Source organism: Struthio camelus, chromosome 1, assembly GCF_040807025.1.
Source record: "Struthio camelus isolate bStrCam1 chromosome 1, bStrCam1.hap1, whole genome shotgun sequence".
In the NCBI taxonomy this organism is placed as follows: Eukaryota; Metazoa; Chordata; class Aves; order Struthioniformes; family Struthionidae; genus Struthio; species Struthio camelus.
In genome coordinates, this window is record NC_090942.1 from 131534526 (window position 1) to 131552686 (window position 18161).

Here is an 18161-nt window from a genome sequence, read left to right on the forward strand (position 1 = left end):
TACATGATGCAGTGCAGCTAACGTTGCTCTTAAAACATCAAATAAAACGAATTCAATTAGGAACACACGAAATAGGCAAGATGTGCAATTCCCTCCTGCAAAGTCATCCTTCTTCTAAAGAAAATTAGAACCAATTCCCATTGGGGCCTGTCCGTGATGCTCAAGTTAGCCCTGGGTCTTGCTCTCGAACGCCATAAATCACTTCCCCTTTCACACTTCATCGCCAGCGCTTCCATTTCAGTAAGCAAGAGACCACAGCCGGAAATGTTAGTGCCCGAGCTTCCCGTACGAAAATGCAGAGCTTTATTCCCGAGATCAGTGCACATCTTTGTTTGAAAGTAACAGTATTTTGGGGCGTTTGTGCCTACATATAGAGTATGTGTGTGCTCATGTACGTATGTGCTTAAATTATTATTATTACTTTTTTTAACCTTGTTTAAAGAGCTGGATTCAGCCACTGTTCTTTGCAGAATGAGTCCATAACGCTGGAGCATACGAACGTCTCGAAGAAGGGCAGCCGCTGCACAAAGGCCCCATTGAGTGTGTAGGCAGATAGGAATGCCGGTACCCGGCAGCTCTCGAAAGAATGTTCTTTTGGCAGAAACAGCCTTGCTAAAAATGAGGGGGAAAGATGAATTCAGAATGTAGCTGGCCTGCAATTGCAAAGTGATAAGAAAAGTTGGCTGTTCAACACGAGCTGCCAATTGCATATTCTGGGTCTTTGCTATTCCCAGTCCCTCCTACAGCCATGGCCCTGACCAGTGTTTTGATATAGCACAAAGTGGTTGTTTATTGCTATTGATGGTTGAGGCCCATGGTCTGAAATGCAGTCTGTCAACAGAATGTAAGTGAACTTGGCATTTTAAAGCTCTGCTGCTGCAGAAGCTTAGTTTTCTTGGATTTACCATGCAGCAGGATCGGTGTTGCAGTCCCCAGTTCAAACTGAAAATGTTGCACAGGAAGACGTATCATGTGAAGGTCAGCTTTACCTGAGATCCAGAGGGTTGTTTTTTTCTTGTTAGCCCAGCAAATATGTCTTGTCCTTGCATATTTGTCGACTGTCAAAGGCTAGAGTTTTAACTTTTTGAATTTTGTTCAGTATACTCTGTACAGAAAAAAAAATTAATTCTTTCATGCAAATGGCCTTCATGTTAAAGTGAAATATGGCTATGTGTACGGTATACGCTATTGTCATCAAAAGAGTAATCAAAATCTATGTTAACTCTGTGTTGCACTGTGGATCTTTCTACTCTTTGGAGAAATGGTAGTTTCTATGATTTCATAACAAATCACATATATTCTTTTCTATTGCTTCCATAGGATCTTCAGGCAGAAATTGATGCTCATACTGACATCTTCCACAGCCTGGATGAAAATGGGCAGAAAATCCTAAGGTCCTTGGAAGGCTCTGATGATGCAGCCCTGTTGCAGAGACGCCTGGATAACATGAACTTCAGATGGAGTGAGCTTAGGAAAAAATCTCTAAACATTAGGTAGGACCCGAATGCAAGCAGAAGTCCAAAATTGGTGTGTAAGATGAAATGGTACCTATTGCCAGTGTAAAGGTTTAATTTGTTTCTGATAGCACTATTTTTATCCATTTTGAAATGATTTGTGCTATTTTGCATGTTGGCTTAATTTTATGAGAAAGATTAGCTTTTTTTTTGGTGTGGAAATGATAGTAGGGGATTAGGATTTGAGGGATATGATGAGGTTTTATAATTATAGAAGGAGAGATTAGCATGTTTAAACAGTAACTATGCCCCCTCTAAATGTAGGCTTTTTCTGGAGCTGGTATGACTTATCAATGAGTCATAAAAGAAAGCGATTAAACAACCTATATTTATGATAAGCTTTATTTCTAAGGCTGCTATTTCCAGTGCAAAACTAAGAATAGCCTTGCAAATGAGAAGATGTGTTATTTAAGATTTTGGCTTTTGTCTGGAGAGTGGACAGAATTCCCCACTAAAATCCAGGGGTGAAAAGAAATCCATAGGTGTCACGAGAGAAAAACTTCTCCTTGCAAGGAAAAATGTAATAAATGATAGTGTTACAAAAGATGCAGGGAAGTATAGGCTTCAATGGGCTGAAGATTTCTTTTCAGAAGAAACTGTACAGGAAGCTTTTCTTAAAAATATTTCTTTACAGTAGGCAGCCCAGCTCCATTGCATTCGATCTCAGGCATGTTTTCATTTGCTCACTTGCTGTATGTTGGTGGTAGTTCAGAGGGCAGCAAACGGCTGGAGCGTTTTTCAAAGTAATGTGTGAAATATTAGCTTTTTTAGCTCAGGCCCTGAGGGAGGTCAGTCTGTGTAATGATAAAAGCCACCTTCATAACATCAATCATTAAAAATAAATGAAGAATATGAGGCTGAAAAGATATTAGGGGCTAAAGAAAAAAAGAACACAGATTCCTCCTTTTTTTGTAAGGAGCAAAGGAAAAGGGATATAACCCTTCAAAATCTCTGAGATATTTTTTCTTCAGATGCCTTTTACTCATGAACTTACCAAAATAAAAAGATGTTTGAGAAAAGAAAAACAGCAAGTTAGCCAAATATCTATAACTTAATATATGAGTTTTTCTGTATTTCAGTTTTTGCAGTTCATTGTATTGCTGTCATTAATCAAGTCAAAGATAATAACCCTAGTTTTATCACAGTGACTTCTTGCGTTAAACATTCAAAGCAACAGACATCCTCTCTAAAATATCTGCTTTCTATAAAAGGTTCAAGATGTCCAACAACATATTGATCAGGAAAAGACACAGTTCATATCTTTTAAAACATTCAATTTAAATAATATTGGCCACCTGACTGAGTGAACAAGCTATCGTCAGTCTGATTGCTCGGAGATATTCTTTTCATCACACAATATGGCATAAATTTCATCATGAGCAATGCAGAAGAGGTATAAGAGCAAAAATATGAAATATCCCACCTGTCACACCAATATTTTATCTTTATCTTCACTAAAACAAGCCACCTTATTTTTCTTAAGTTTTAGACTCCTGGAGGAAGAAACCCATGTTCTCACTCAGTTTAGGTGAGGCATTCTTTTCGAAATCCAGTGCACTTCAGTTGGGTAAAACAGAAAGTAGCTACCAAGACAAGCCAAGTTCACTTCCACTGTCACCCCTTTTTTCCATCTGATTAGTCAATGCAGTTTACCCTAACAAATGCTTTCTTTGTTTTAAAGAATTCATTTTTAAAACTGACTTCATATTATCTGTTTGGCCTATTGATGCTTGAACAAAATTACACATACATGAGAATTTGTCTCTAATGTGCACTACTGTACGCACATATATATACATATATTCCCAAATCTGAAGGAAGGGCAGAATAAGATGGGTTCTGGGGGAACCATTTGCCAAGCTGGGGAAGGTCAGAGCAGAGCAATGGTAATGAAATCTCTTGCCATCTCTATGTGCTAAGCTTTCCCCTTCTAACAGCACAGCTGTGGAAGAAAACGATGACCCTGATGTTCGCTCCTAGTTGCTGCCTGTGTTTGGAGGAGGTGGAAGTTTGCATTTGGGCGGGGGTCAGTGTGGGAGATGGGAGTTAACCTGATACAAAGACCTGGCCCCTTGACTATATCCCCTCCAAAACGCATGTGCCCTTAGCTCTTGCTGTTGTGTCCTGCGACCACCCCACAACCTCCCTGCTCCCCCCACGACTTTCCAGGGCAGCCCGAGACTTGGATGACCTGCAGCCTTGGTGTAAGAAATGGGATAAGGCTGAGCTCAAAGAATATTTCAAAGGAAGAGAGCTGGCCGTGCCCTCCACGGTTCCTTTTTTCCATATCTAAACCTAATATTGAGGTCCACAAAATTTTGGGTCAATGTTTATCACATTTCTTTATAGCCTATTTTATATGAGGTGTAGAAGTAGGATTTTCACTATCAGAAAATATATGACTTTATATGCAGTCTCTGAAAGTGCTGAGTGACGGTATATAAATAAAGCTGGCAGTTTAGACAGAAAAGCATTTGTTAAAATCTCTTTTTATTTGCTGCAACATTTTGATGTTTGCTGTTATACAATAATGCTTTTCATTTGAATTACTAAGAGAAGTTCTTAAGATACTTGAAAATGAATTAGGAATTTCTTTCCAACCGGCAATTAAACAAAAGCAGCCTTTTTTTGTATGTATTCTTAAGTCTCAGAAGACAAAATTTTAATGTGCTTCACTTGAGACAAGCAAAGCTGAAGCTTTGATCAATCCAGAGATGTTTCAGTCACGTGTTTTCTCTGCATATAAAGCAGTTGCTCAACACTTCATCTGAAGTATTAAAAAAACACGTATTTGCACACACACATGTGCACACCTGCGTATGCGGGCACGCGCGCGTGCGCACACACACACACACACACACACACAGAGGAAACATTTAGAAGATCGTTATGGCAGAGATATTGTTTGCATAAATTAGTATTCCATCTTTTAATTTTTGCAATGATTTGATTAATTTCATCCAAACCTCTCCTCAAATGGCACAAATTTGTGTGGTATAAGAGGATTCTGTTAGGTTTAACAATTTCCTCATGACTTTTGGGGCAAAGGGAGGCATTGGGCCTCTTATCTTACAGGTGAGCAACCGCATGAATCCTGTGTGAAGCAGAATGTTTTGGGTAATGGTTTAGAGAAGTACCTGCTCTTCTGTGAGAGGAAAACTGATCTCTACATTTCAAACAGTTAGTCTCTCATTAATCCTGAGAGGTGGGAGGAGAGACTAGTGACAGCCTACTAGTCCTGTATATATATCTGAGATTTAGTCTCATACTAGTCCTGTATATAAAGAAGTGAAAAGATGTGAAAAGCAGGGATGTTTCAGGCCAGGACCGTGGAACTAAATTTAAGTTAGTGTTGCCAGAATCTGATTCAAAGCTACTGAAGCCATTTGAAAATCATTAAATTGATGAAACAGTAGGATCTTTATGACAAGATTAAGTTTTTACAATTTTTTATTTTCACTGTGCCTGAAAACATCTGATATTTAACATGTGCTTTCAGGTCCCATTTGGAAGCCAGTACAGACCAGTGGAAGCGTTTACATCTCTCTCTCCAGGAACTTTTGGCATGGCTGCAACTAAAGGAGGATGAATTAAAACAGCAAGCACCCATTGGTGGAGATCTTCCCACTGTGCAGAAACAGAATGATATTCACAGGGTATGATTTTTTTTGAATAATCTTTTAGCAGTTGTGTGTTGTTTTGCAGGTTAGTTTTGGATTAAATGCTCCTTTTTGAAAAAAGTAAGATACCATTTAAAAAACATGTTAGAGGTAACAAAAAATGACCTTTTTGTGTCAGAATACTAGATGAAAATTTTCAAGCACAGCTTTCAAACACAGCAAACACAGCGCACACAGTCTGCTGGAGAATGGCATATTTGCTATCAGCTGCTTGGCCTTTTTGAAGAGCCACACAGCATTTTCACAGATTAATCTTAGACAGCTAATTTTGCTGACTAGAACAAATAGAAATTTAATATTATTTCAGGAATAAATAAGTAGTTCTGAAAATTCAGTATTTTTCTAACTCGTGCATTTAAATTTCGTGTGTACTTTTTGAAACCCCATTTTGCCATGATCTGATGTTTTTTTGGAAACATTTGTGAAAACAGTAGCTGATATCAATCCTAGTGAAGAACTATCTATATTATGAAACTGTTACGATAATTGACTGTAATTATCTGCCTCGTACTAGTTTCATCAGGGAATCCTTATGGAATGAGAGTAGCAGAACATTATATGGGGACTGGTCTTCTGGAGTTCACACTAAGCTTTGTGGTAAAAAGGGACCTGAATCCAACCCTTGTAATGGCATTTTTTAAAAAACCAACCAGATAGATAAACAACAAATTAGCGTAATGCTGCTGAGTAAGTGTTCATAAAAAGATTGGCACATTTTTTGCAGGAAAGACATGCTTGTAGCATTTATTTCTATGTTAAATATTAAGTTCACATCTGTCTTATGCTAAAACAATGTCTAGCTTCGAGTAAACCACTTTTAATTTACTGTGCCTTTCCTTTGCAGTCTATTCAAGTCAGAATGTAAAATCAAGATTCTGGTACCTGAGTGGTGCTTTTTTAACAGTGCTGTAAAGTGTTACCCATTAGGAAACAGTGTTCTGGTAAAATAAAGCTGAAGAATGGCTAAATGAAGCAATAAATAGGGGAAACACTTGTTCTGGGCAGACAGAGCCATGGGAAATGGGACTAGGATAGTACGCCCAACTTGAGCAACTCCTATTCTGTCTCTTACTAACCTGCTTAAATCCTATCATCTAACCCTCATGACAAGGTTTTGGTTCCTTCAGTGGTAGCTTCTGATGTAAACTTTAATTCAGGAAGCGCTAGTGGATAAAAAATATGTATAACAGAAACCAGACATCAACCCTCTAGGACAGATCCTGATTCAGCAGGAAGTTAGAAATTCAGCATCGGAGGTTATTTTTCAGAGAAATATATAAAATTAAGTGCAAGGAACCTCACTAATAGAAAGAGTTTGTCCTCTCAAGTTTAAAAGGTAGATCTATCTAGTGATAGGAATGAAACATATAGGTATTTATATCATGTCATTTCTACACTATATACTATTCAGTTTCTTAGAATTGACATGGATGTACCATTTTATCTCTCCTCTCCTTCTTCCACATGTCTTTCGGTAAAATAATCACATAGTGAGACTTTTTTTCTTCCCATTTGGTGATGAAATGTGCTTCACTGTAACACCTAAAAAGTCAATTTGAGCAAATGGATTTTCTGCTGAATAATTTAAATTGTCAAAGTCAAACAACTTTGGACTGGGAGAAGAACATATCCCAAAGCCAGCAATCATCCTTTCAAAATGTTCTGCTGCATATATGTAACTTTCAGTTTCTGAAGCTTGCCATAAAAGGCGTTTTTCCTGAAGTTCCCAAATCTCTCATTTCAGAGTTGCATGGAGAAATCTGAAGTCTGGAATTGTACGAGAGAAGGAAATTGAATCTTAAATATGTGTGTTTTCCCCATTCTTTGATAGCTGTATCATAGATATGGCTGTAGTAGATTGTCCTACCTCATCCCGAAGGAGACATTTAAGAGCAAATAGTGAGAAAATCGAGTTTAGAGAGAGAACTTGGCATATCTTGCTGCTTTAAGTTACTGGGACCCCGTGGGTTGTGCAAAGTCCAGAAATACTGTGTGCAAACAGACCTGGCTTTTGGCATAGGCCAATGGGCATTTGTTCACAGTAGCAGACTGATGGAGGTGGTAGCAACATGGTTCCTCAAGGGACCATCTTCACCTAATGGCCAAGAGTGCCTAAGTGAATGTTTTCTTTTCTAAGAAAATATAGTGCTTTGTTGCAAGGGCCGGATTGTCCCATTTTCTAGCTCTTCCCTCTACCTACTGCTCAAGCAATTTAGAAATAAGTCACGTATACGGTGCATATTTTTCAAAACTTTACTTGAGACTTTCAGTATTATCACAGAAACAGTGAGGCGAAAACATCCAAGATTTTAGGGAACACCACTCTCTTTCCTTGCCTTTTCACCCCAGAAGCTAAGATACATGAAGTGCTTGAGTTCTGTTTTAGCCAGCTGGCTGTAGCAAGTGGCATAAAGCCGTTGTAAAATTGTGAAGCTCGTCCAGGCCATCAGGATTCAGGAAACAATGTAGATGTTGCCTTAACTCAGCATGCCATCATTTCAAACCCTTTATCCAATGACAACGGTGGAGATAAGGCAAAGATTCTTTAAGTGATTGCAATACAACTCTTGCCTTGGAACCATATTTGAATATTTGAAAACATTGCATTTCTTCCTAGAGCAAATAAATAATTTTTTCATCTGTATAAGTTAACTTGTAAAAATTTAATGTTGTATATTGTCCTATAAGCTATTCAGAAAGTTCCCAGAATTCATCATTAAGGTAGCAAGGCATCAGTGATGAACTAAGTGATCTCTCTGTCACTCACCTATACATTGAAGTATTTAAAACTGTTGGGGACAAAAAGTGTTAGGTGAAAGGAAGGCACCATAAATAGATGCAAAGCAACTTTACAAAATAGGTCTGCATCTCCCTTTTCCATTTTGTTCATCTTCTCTCCCACATGCAGATATATACAGGTGGAAATCTTTGGTCACCACATGTAATCGTTTCTTTGTATCAAAGCTAGAACATTTTATTTCTTTCTAAAAATACAGCTTCTTTCCTTTTCCCATGCTGCAGCACTTTTGTAGTTTAATGTGAGGTCTTTCTAGTTGTAGGTGTTCTGATTCCCTGTGGAAAAAAGAACAAACTGTAACCCTTGAAATTAGGTCACCCTGTCTACCCTTCAAAGATACCTTACAGAGAAGGAGGGAAGGATGATCAGTACAGAACTCTACAAACTTCAGGTTGTCTTTGACAAAAGCTCTATCTGCAGCTTAGGATTTTTCTACTACATTTTTTCCTAGACACTGTGGACTTTCTGTTACTCTAAAAGTTTCTTTTTAGAGAGGCAGACGTACAAAGGCTGTGTCCAGATGAATAGCTTAGCTCGTTCCTGAACTTCAAAAAAATGCTTTTAAAGCAGGTTGTACCTTAAATGTAAAAGTCTCTAGCTTACTTAAAACTGGAGCCTATTACTGAAAATATGGTCTTTCCAGAGTGTTGGGCAACTGCTCAAGACTAAAGTTTAGCCCTCGGTGTGTTTGCTGTGAAAGTAAAGAGTAGCTGAAGTTTAAGTCTTGAGAAAGAGAACCTGCTGACTGTTCATTTTGTTCTCCTGAATCTCATTTCTGGAAATCAGTCTCCAATAAACAAGCTAAATCTCTACCTGCTCTGCCCAAGCTTTTAAATGGTCCAAAATTCCAGCTTTGTACAATGCCCATCTCTCTGTGAAGGTGTTTTGGTGTTTTTTTTGGCCAGGAAAAGTTAGAAATTAACCCAGGTAAGTTCCTGGTTGGGGAAGAGAAAAACTTTCAGCAGGGGAACCTTATGTGTAAGCAGTGTAATTCATTGCCTTTGATAAATGGAATGATGAATGCAAACAAAATTTTGTACTTTTTTCTCAAGCAATATTACGAGCTGATTTTTTTTTTTCCTTAAAGGATATAATTTAAAAATATTTTCTACCAATTTTTAACCTCTCTTTATTTTAGAAGACCATTTAGAATATCTCAGAAATTCACAGCAAAGATAAAAAGAAGTAGGTTCTTAACTTTAGAATGCTACCGGTTGCCAAGATTGGCTTTAAAAATTGCAAATACTTGAATTTATGCCAGAAGAAAGCTTGCACTCAGCCGAGAAAAAGATATCCATGTAGTCAGAGCAGACATTTCATTATAGATGTGATGTGCTATTTAGAGAAGGCACTTTGGAATTTGTCCCCACCACACCCATATAATCACTATTTGTTTTAACTTAATATACGTATTGGATTTTTTGATTGATTTTTGGCATCTGAAAAAACTGTCATTTCCGTGCCAAAAATCTTAGAATGTAGTGGTGGTTTTTTTAATCAGTAATCAAAAATACTCCTGTTCGTCAAAATGTTATTTCTTTTTCTTCCAGTTTTCTTTGCTTTATTAAGACTCATAATGCATTTTACTGAAATTATATTAATAACTGTGTATATGTTATTGCTGCTGCTCAGTTTCCTGGATTGTAACTTAGGCATCACGTAGGTAGTCTACTTTTAACTTTGTTCTTCTGAGAATTGCCATACCTTTTGTGCAGTGATTGTATTAACAGCATAAAATAACATCTATGAATACACAAGTTAATTGTGAGCAAATCCGTGGAAAACCTTCCACATGAAAACTATAGAAACAGTGTCTAAGAAGGAGTACAGCTCCTGTTTGAAAACAGTTACCTGTTCTGGTGGCACAGCTGATATCTGCTTTTTAAAGTTAAGGTCAAAACCCATTTTCAGAAAGCCTTCTGTTTGGGAAACATCCTGAATTCATTTGACTGCACTCTTTCTCTGTAAAATCTGTTAAAATAAAAACATCTGATTCTATAATAGCAGATATTAATGTTAGTTTTACTAATGCAACTCTTATTTTCTCATTATATTTTCATTTTTCAGTTTAAACAATCTTTGTTTCTCCATCTGAAGAGATTTAAGGACACCCATGAGTGGCTAATGGAGGTCTGAGATAAGCTGATCAATATATGCATTATTAAAATGGTGGACAGAATGCCATTATTGCTGTAGTGTTGATGACAAATAGAGATGCATAAATAAAGCAGGTTACTTGTTTTTCTGTCAGCTCATATATTACACATGTTCGATTTCCTCTACAATCACCACAAAGTGTGAAAGAAGTTCAGGAATTCAATAAAATTAGCCTGAAATCATTACCTGTAAATTAGAATTTGTTTAAGCTAATTCTGTTATCAGTGATGATCTGCTTATTGTAGAGACGTATTTGTCAGGGCTTTAGATAGGTAAATTCATTTTTTTCCAAAAGAAGAAAAAATGTCATTTATTGCAACTTGTGCTCTTTTGTGGTAGCATGTACATATTTCACCTAAAAAACCAACAAAACAAAACAAAACAAAAAACCCCAGTAAAGCTAGCTTTACCTTAAAACAGTGAGAATGCCTTTTGGAATGGGATAGTGTGAAAGGAACATTCATTAATTTTAGTGCTGTTCTGTGCTACCTAAGACTGTATCAGATCCGTATATATATATTTTTAATTCTCTCCTTTTTTATTCCTTATGCTGAAATATATTTAACTCAGTTGGTAGAAGTCTACAGATCAAAACTACATATAGGGAAGACAACGAGAATAGCAGGTAACTCTTACACTGTTATTCTAAGACTCAGGATTTGTGGACTATCGCTATAAGCCCACCCACCAGCTCCGACATCAAGAATGGAAAAGTTGGAAAAGAAATATTTAACGCATTACCTCATTCTTTTCCTGTAGTGACTTCCCAAAAGAGACTCTATTTGTGACTAAATACAAAATATATAAGGTCAGAAAGTTCCTGTTAGAATTTCTCCATCATTTTGAGGGGATAGATAGGTACAGTGATTCCTGATCACACACATTATGGGATGCATTATGCAGACCTGCTTATGTTGTCCTTGATCTGTTGGACAAGAGATGATAAGAGATGTGTGGCTTTAACACTCTCTTGGAAATACAATGCTGCAAGCTATATTTGGTTGGTATAGTCTTTATGCAGAAACAGTACAAGCTGAAAGGAGAAGATTCTTTGTGTCCTTCCCACTGACTGTGCATCCGCATAGCTAGGGTCTACTGTTGACTACAGCAGTAGCACTCCATGCACCAGTACCACTTCTTCCCAAATATCTATCTCAAAGGCGTTCCTGACTTTTAAATATCCTAGGAGATGTCACAGTTATATGTTCCCTTTCTTTGTTAGAATATCAGTGCCTCTCTCTGGCTCTCTGTGTGTGCTGGTGGAAACACACCTTTGCGCGTGTGCTTCCTATTTTGACTGTTTTTTAGGACTTAAACATTTTTGAGAAATAATTTGCTTTCTGAGTTTTTTATAAAGCATATTATTTTCTTTAGTTGGTGTATAATTGTAATGCTTAAAAAGTAGTATGACTATTGATGCCACTTGTAATTCTGTCAGATGAGAGCAAAACTCACAATTCATAAGGGAGCATTCTGAGTTAGGCTACTTGAGCTGCAGACTTGCTGTACTCTAGCAGGACCGAGTGTGTAATGTGAAATGGACACAAAAGCTAATTAAAAGAATAGATTTTCCTTGTTTAGAGACATGAAAAAGCCTTGATATATTTCTTCTTTCCATTGTACTTTATGCAAGAGTCAAGTATGAATGATAAAAATTTCTGAGTCTAAAAATATCTAAGTTAAGCTATCTTACTTGTAGAGTAACCTCATTCCGTTTTTACGCAGTGTCCAGTGGGAGTTTTGCTGTAATATACACTACTATTCTTTCTTTGTGCAAATCAAAATGTTGACTCCTGTGGGTGAACATCTTTTTTTAAAACATTTGTCACAGATACTCATCAAGCAATAGATTCCTTTGTGATAGCAGATATACTCTGTGAAAGGATCCCGGTCCCGTTGATGTCCATGACACAAAATTCACATTTTTGGCTATGTTGTTTCCTTCAAGAGAGCGCACTTTGCTAAATGTTTTTCCTGATTTCATAATTAAGAACCTGATGGCCAGTTCTTGACCACTTAATAAATAGTTTGTTTAAATATTTGTAATAGAAGAATGTAGTTATTTGCTTCAGTTTACTTACCTGAAATGTATTAAGAATTTTTACCTATGAATGTTCTCATTATAAACGTCAGGTGTTATCATTAGTCCTGTTAGGTATTTTCTGCACCTAGCAGTTAATATCAAATTTAATTCAAAGTGTAATGAACTTTTTAATACTGAATTTATGATCTTTCATTAGTTTGCATAGTAACCCAAGTTTTGTTTAATAATTAATTTAACTAAATTGGTGAATTTATTATGTAAGAAGTCTACATAATTCTTGTGTTGGAAAAAGAGTTTTCTAATCCTTAAAGTAAAAGATCCTCATGAAATATGGTTCTCCTTTTTGCAGTGTTTTTTTTTGTGTATTACACTGAGCTATTACTTTCTCATGTTTTACTACTCTGCTGCTTGAAAACAGTATACCTTCAGTTTTGTTTTGTAAACAGAGAAGTAAATTCTGGAATAAAACAGTGTTACAGAAGATAAAGATAAATTCAACACAGTATGCCAAAAATTGTGCGACTCTTAGGCCAGCTCTTATCTGCACAATAGTGTAGCCAACATTTTGGATTCAGAATTATAAAATCATATATCATTTATGATATTCATATATCAAATGTAGAGTCATATTTTCTTTTAAAGAGAAGTGTAGTGAAATTTTTCCAAAGAAACCTCGATGAGAGAGAGTGCAGAAATGTCTCCACCTAGCAGTTCACATTTTGAATAAAACAGAGATTCATATGGTCTCTCATTCTCCATGTCATTGTGTATAATTTCTGAAGCCTGCTGAAACTTTTAAGTGCCAACCTTGACAATGTCACGATGGACATTTTGCAAACAGAGAATAGAACAGAGACAGTAGTAGAAGTTGTTACTGGAGAAAGAAAAATGCAAATAGGAAACACAAAAACAGATAAGAAGGAGGACAGGTGCCAAAAAGCATGATAGGAAACAGAATTTACTACTGAGCAATGTTAATCACAAAGTTATGGAAATTATTAAAAGATACTGATTAAAGGAATTAGGAATTAACTACTTCAGAAGGACTACTGTCTGCCGTTTGATTCTGATGCATGTTTCGCACTGAAATTACAGTCAGCTCTACAGTAGAAGTAGGCTAGACTTCACTTCTAAATTTTCACCTTGGCCTTGATTCTTCATTTCAGAAGTCTCCTCAGTTCATTTAACTTTGGAAAAGCTGCAGCTATATCAGTAATAGCAGGGAGAGCATATGCTACTTTTTTCCCTCTTTTTTTGCTACTCGTTGTTAAAGGTTAGCGTGGCGGTATCCACAAATCCCTTTTTTCCCCGCTTATGATCTAGGAGTTGCCAGCAGCAGTAGCAAAGTGCTGGCTGTGAGACACATTGGATTTTCCATCACATTCTGGGAAATCTCTCTCTCAAGAAGCATTAGCTCTGCCAGTGCTGTTCAATACAGAGCCAGCTGAAGCCTTGTCCCTTCCAGCGAGGTTTTGGAGTTTGACTCTGACGTTAATCAGCAAAGGGGTCCTTCTCACAGTGAACGATTTAATCAGCAGCCTTGGCTACTCTGCAATACGCTGCCAATGTATTCGCCCCTTTGAAAACATTTCAGGTCAATCAAAAGCTGAGGATTATCTCCTTTACTTTTTTTTTTTTTTTTTTAGCAGCTACTCATAGTAACACACAGGGAAGCTGTGGCTGGAAATTTTGTTCTTAAAGTGACAAAAACAAAGGCTAGCACTCAGTATTTCATTATGGATGATGCATTTATGATATTTGTGTTTCATCTCACAGACTTTCAAGAGGGAGCTGAAAACGAAAGAGCCTGTTATCATGAGCGCGCTTGAGACAGTGCGAATGCTTCCAGCAGAGCAGCCTGTGGAGGGACTGGAGAAGCTCTATCAAGAACCGAGAGGTGATTGAAGAAAGCTCTAATAACGTGCTGCTAGAAAGTTCAGTGATGACCAACAAGGACTGAACAAATTCTGCTTGTCCTTGTGAGAGCAGTCCTTATGCACTCCTTATGCTGAATCTCAGTATTCAGAAACTGAGCTAAAAATATAGATGAAAGAAATCCTTAGTGATCCTTCTGAGCACTGCAGAACTAAATAGAAAGGCATATTTATAAGTAGATGTTGAAACTGGCTTTAAACCTTCTGGGCCCCTTCTGGGCCTGTATGTAACTGTAGATCTATCTGAGGCCTAAAAGCTGACTGAGGAAAGCAGCAGTTTAACCTAAAATTCAGAGAGTAGTTTAAGTGCTGCGGAAGCAAACAGTTTGTTTAGAAAGTGTATATCAGGTGTCAAGCAGATCAAAAGTCTCTGTTGAGTCTTGAAGGACCAATTCAGCAAAGCTTCCGGATCCACTTAGCTCAAATAAAAGATTCACAGTGGTTAATGTTCAGGTGTGGGCAGAACTATTTTGCTGAATGAAGATAGAGTTGGCAAACATGCAAGGTGTGGTGGAAAGTTTAAAAATGCATTGCACCACCATACTTGGGTGGTCTGAATTACAGAAAGACTTAAATTTGTTGAGGAATTTTACAGTTAGTGTATGTTAGTGAAGTAAGCTGTCTTTGGTTATGAATAGTTTCTTGCTGAGCTTTGAACTTCTTTGGCCTACCAAGATGGCAGTTATTTATCTTTTAAGACAGAGTATGCCCTAAAAGCCTGTTGAATTTCACATTTAGAGCTATCACCTGAGGAGAGGGCCCAGAATGTTGCTAAACTTCTCCGGAGGCAAGCAGATGATCTCAAAACGGAATGGGATAAGCTGAATCTAAATTCTGCTGATTGGCAAAAGAAGATAGATGATGCCCTTGGAAGACTGCAGGGGCTTCAAGAGGCGATGGATGAACTGGACCTGAAACTACGCCAGGCTGAAGTGTTCAAGGCATCCTGGCAGCCAGTGGGCGATCTGCTAATTGACTCTCTGCAGGATCACTTAGAAAAAGTCAAGGTATGTTTCAGTACAACAGTATTTTGGAGCATGAAATAGAATTGGCTGGTTTGTGGCATGACCCAAAATCGGGATTTAACCTTTAAAATCAAAAAAAGATACCTTTGTAATTACACAGATTTACATTAAAAAAAGAAAGTAAATGTAAGGAGTTTTATAATTTCTGCAGTTAAAATGGAATGGAATTAAAATTGAGACTATATTTTAATAATATAGGTAGAAAAACACTACAGGAATGTGTAAATATCCTCAGCACACTCACTATAAACTCAGGAAATACAGAGTTAAAACTAAAGAATCAAAATAGAGTAGATAGGAGAATACAAGGTAAAAGCATGCAAAATTAATTCCTTCCTTTATTATACTTTGGAAGCATAATGAGTACATAGTTGTGTCTGTACTTGTAGAGTAGATTTTAAATAAAGTATATGATTTTGTTGCCATTCTGGCACACTGAGGGTACTTTCTGTCTGTCCTATTAGACAAATGGACCTCATACTCAAGAAAGTTTCAAAAAACGAAATACTTGGGAAACGTGTCATTATTTTCTGTAACATAACGCTTATCTGTTTTCAAGGATCGTTTCATAAAATCGTTGCATATTGAGAAACTTGTGAGGACTTGTCCTCTTTCAGCATGGCTGCCATGGCCAGAGTTTGTAAATACCACAGAAATTCCTTCAGCTAAAGTACAGTAGAGGTGGTTGCCGTATTGATAAGAACATAGCAGCTCCGTTCCGTTCACATAAATGGGAAGCATCCGTCATTTTGAAAGAGACCTGCACTGCTTGGTTTTTTTCTCTACTGGAACATTGGGATATAAGGAAGAGGAAATAGAATGACTAATGGCAAAAAAAAAAAAAAAACCCTTTTAAAAATCAAATGTAGTTTCTACAAAAAAAAGTCCTTGAGCTTCATATAGAAAGTTTAAGGTGTGCTGTACAAATCAACAGTTAACTGCAAAATCTGTTTTTCTTCATTTAAGCTCATAAATTAACAGAACAGATCTGTTTATAAATTCTCAGAAAATGCCTTCTGTTATACCCACGGAATTTTTGTTTGTAGTTTTGAAAAAAGGTGTTCTCAATTCTTCTTAGGCAACAGAAGAATTGAATCCCTGATATTACTAGAAAACACACCATGTTATTTAGTTCTAAAGCTACGACCATAACGATTGACTCCATAATTACAGGGCTGAATCCTGCTACAGTTCAGAAGAAAACAATATCTATCATAATAACAGAATAAAATTCTAATGATGGCAATGATAAAAAGGAGACTTAAAGCTTATGAAATCCTGAGGTAATATCTAATGGTAGATTTCTGTTTAGTCCTTCTGACATCTTAATATTAGGGACAGAAATCTTAATATTAGGGCAGAAACCAAAAATTTTGTTTCAGGATTTAAAATTAGACCGTACCACCCAACCCCTGATTTTGGTCTCATTTGGACCATATTTATTTAAAATATATATGTATGTAGGCCCCGACAAGAGATTTTATTCCGTAAGATCATCAGTTAAATGGTAAATGAAAAAAGCATACAGCATATATTCTAGTCCTTAGAAGCTGTATCTTTTCATATCATATTTGACAATTACAGTGTACTTCGATACTGTACTTCCATCAGCTTCTAAGTAATGATGACTGGTACAGCTTGGGTAACGGGAGAATGCAGTACGCCAAGGGCTGAATAATATTAAGTGTCTGAAAAGTACAGTAACTGTCTCAAAATGTGTTGCTTAGAGGCTATTTACTGCTCTAAAGAATTGCAATTCCAGCATAGGTACTAAAGACAGATGCATATACCAGGTGGGCAGTGTAATCATATTTTTGGAATAAATTACCAACAAGAAAGCTACAGTTGTGTCTGCAGTTTGAAACCTATCCTCATGAATTAATAAATGTAAATTCAGGTTTTACCTCACTCATTTGTTCATATTTATGACATCTGTATTTTTTCTTAGAGGGAAATATGTTTTTAGAAAGTTACAAATCATGAACCATAATTTCTGTAACTCTAAAATACAGTATGTGTTTCCCTTAAAAGTTTTCATGCTTGCATTTAAATTTGAATAAGTACAAAATAGCTAGGGTGTAGGAACTTCCATCTTGATTCTTTACATTCTTAGCATATTGTCCTAAAGTGTACAAAGATTTAAAATATACCAACAACATAGTCTTACTTGTTAGTTTTAAATTTTTAAAAACCTGAGGAAGAGGGCTTAATGGGCAGAATGTTTATCTGTGGCAGGAGAAATAAAACATGATTCTAGCCTATTGTTTATGTTGGACATAATTGCTGGATAGTTAGTTCATTTCTGGTTTATTCATTGTCATGATAAGTTATTACTATCTCAGTAATGATCAAATTTAGTCAGATTGTCATTTTTCCCCTTATTTTGTTAAAATGAAACCCAGACAGCTGGGAATTTATTTTTTATGTGTCACTTCCACAGCTATCAAGATATAGGAGAGAGATTTTATTTTGGCTGCTACCCACACAAGAACTGATCCGTGATTTATATTAGTTGTATTATACAAGATGGAAGTTCCTGTAGCCTAGCTATTTGGTGCCTGTTAATTGAAATGCAAACATGAAATTTTTTAAGGGAAGCGCATGCTTTAGTATACAGCTGGTATTCATCTCAGATGGCGAGGCCAAGAGAGAATTAATTTCACAAACCTTCCCACAAAAAATGCTACCTAGACCACAGATCACCTATAGTAAGTGTATTCTTCAGAGGTTTCTGCTTCTCTGTCCTTTTTTCTCTGTCATTGTCCTTCTTTCCTTCTCCCATATGGATAATTTTATCTGCAAACTGAAGCACAACTTCCTTTCTTAATGACACACACCTCTCTCTCTTTTGCTCTCTCTATTCCAAGCATATCTTTCTGTCCATTTAAATCCAGGCATTGTCACATAACTATCTTAAAGTCATCTCTAGCCCAAATGAATCTATTAATTGTCCCCGCATATCCTTTGACTGATCAATTTGATTGTAGCTCAGATCATATTTTACACATGA

The 18161-nt window shown here is 36.7% G+C and overlaps 1 protein-coding gene across 10 annotated transcripts in view; it reads left to right on the top strand.

The window, feature by feature from the left end:
* Positions 1 to 18161, top strand: part of DMD (dystrophin) — a 1217172-nt gene that overhangs the window by 1006692 nt on the left and 192319 nt on the right. For all 10 annotated transcript variants that reach the window (XM_068917030.1, XM_068917051.1, XM_068917057.1 and 7 more), the window contains 4 exons: positions 1321 to 1493; positions 5014 to 5170; positions 13969 to 14089; positions 14865 to 15133. In XM_068917030.1, coding sequence (XP_068773131.1) covers positions 1321 to 1493; positions 5014 to 5170; positions 13969 to 14089; positions 14865 to 15133 — 720 coding nt within the window. The remainder of the gene's footprint in view (positions 1 to 1320; positions 1494 to 5013; positions 5171 to 13968; positions 14090 to 14864; positions 15134 to 18161) is intronic.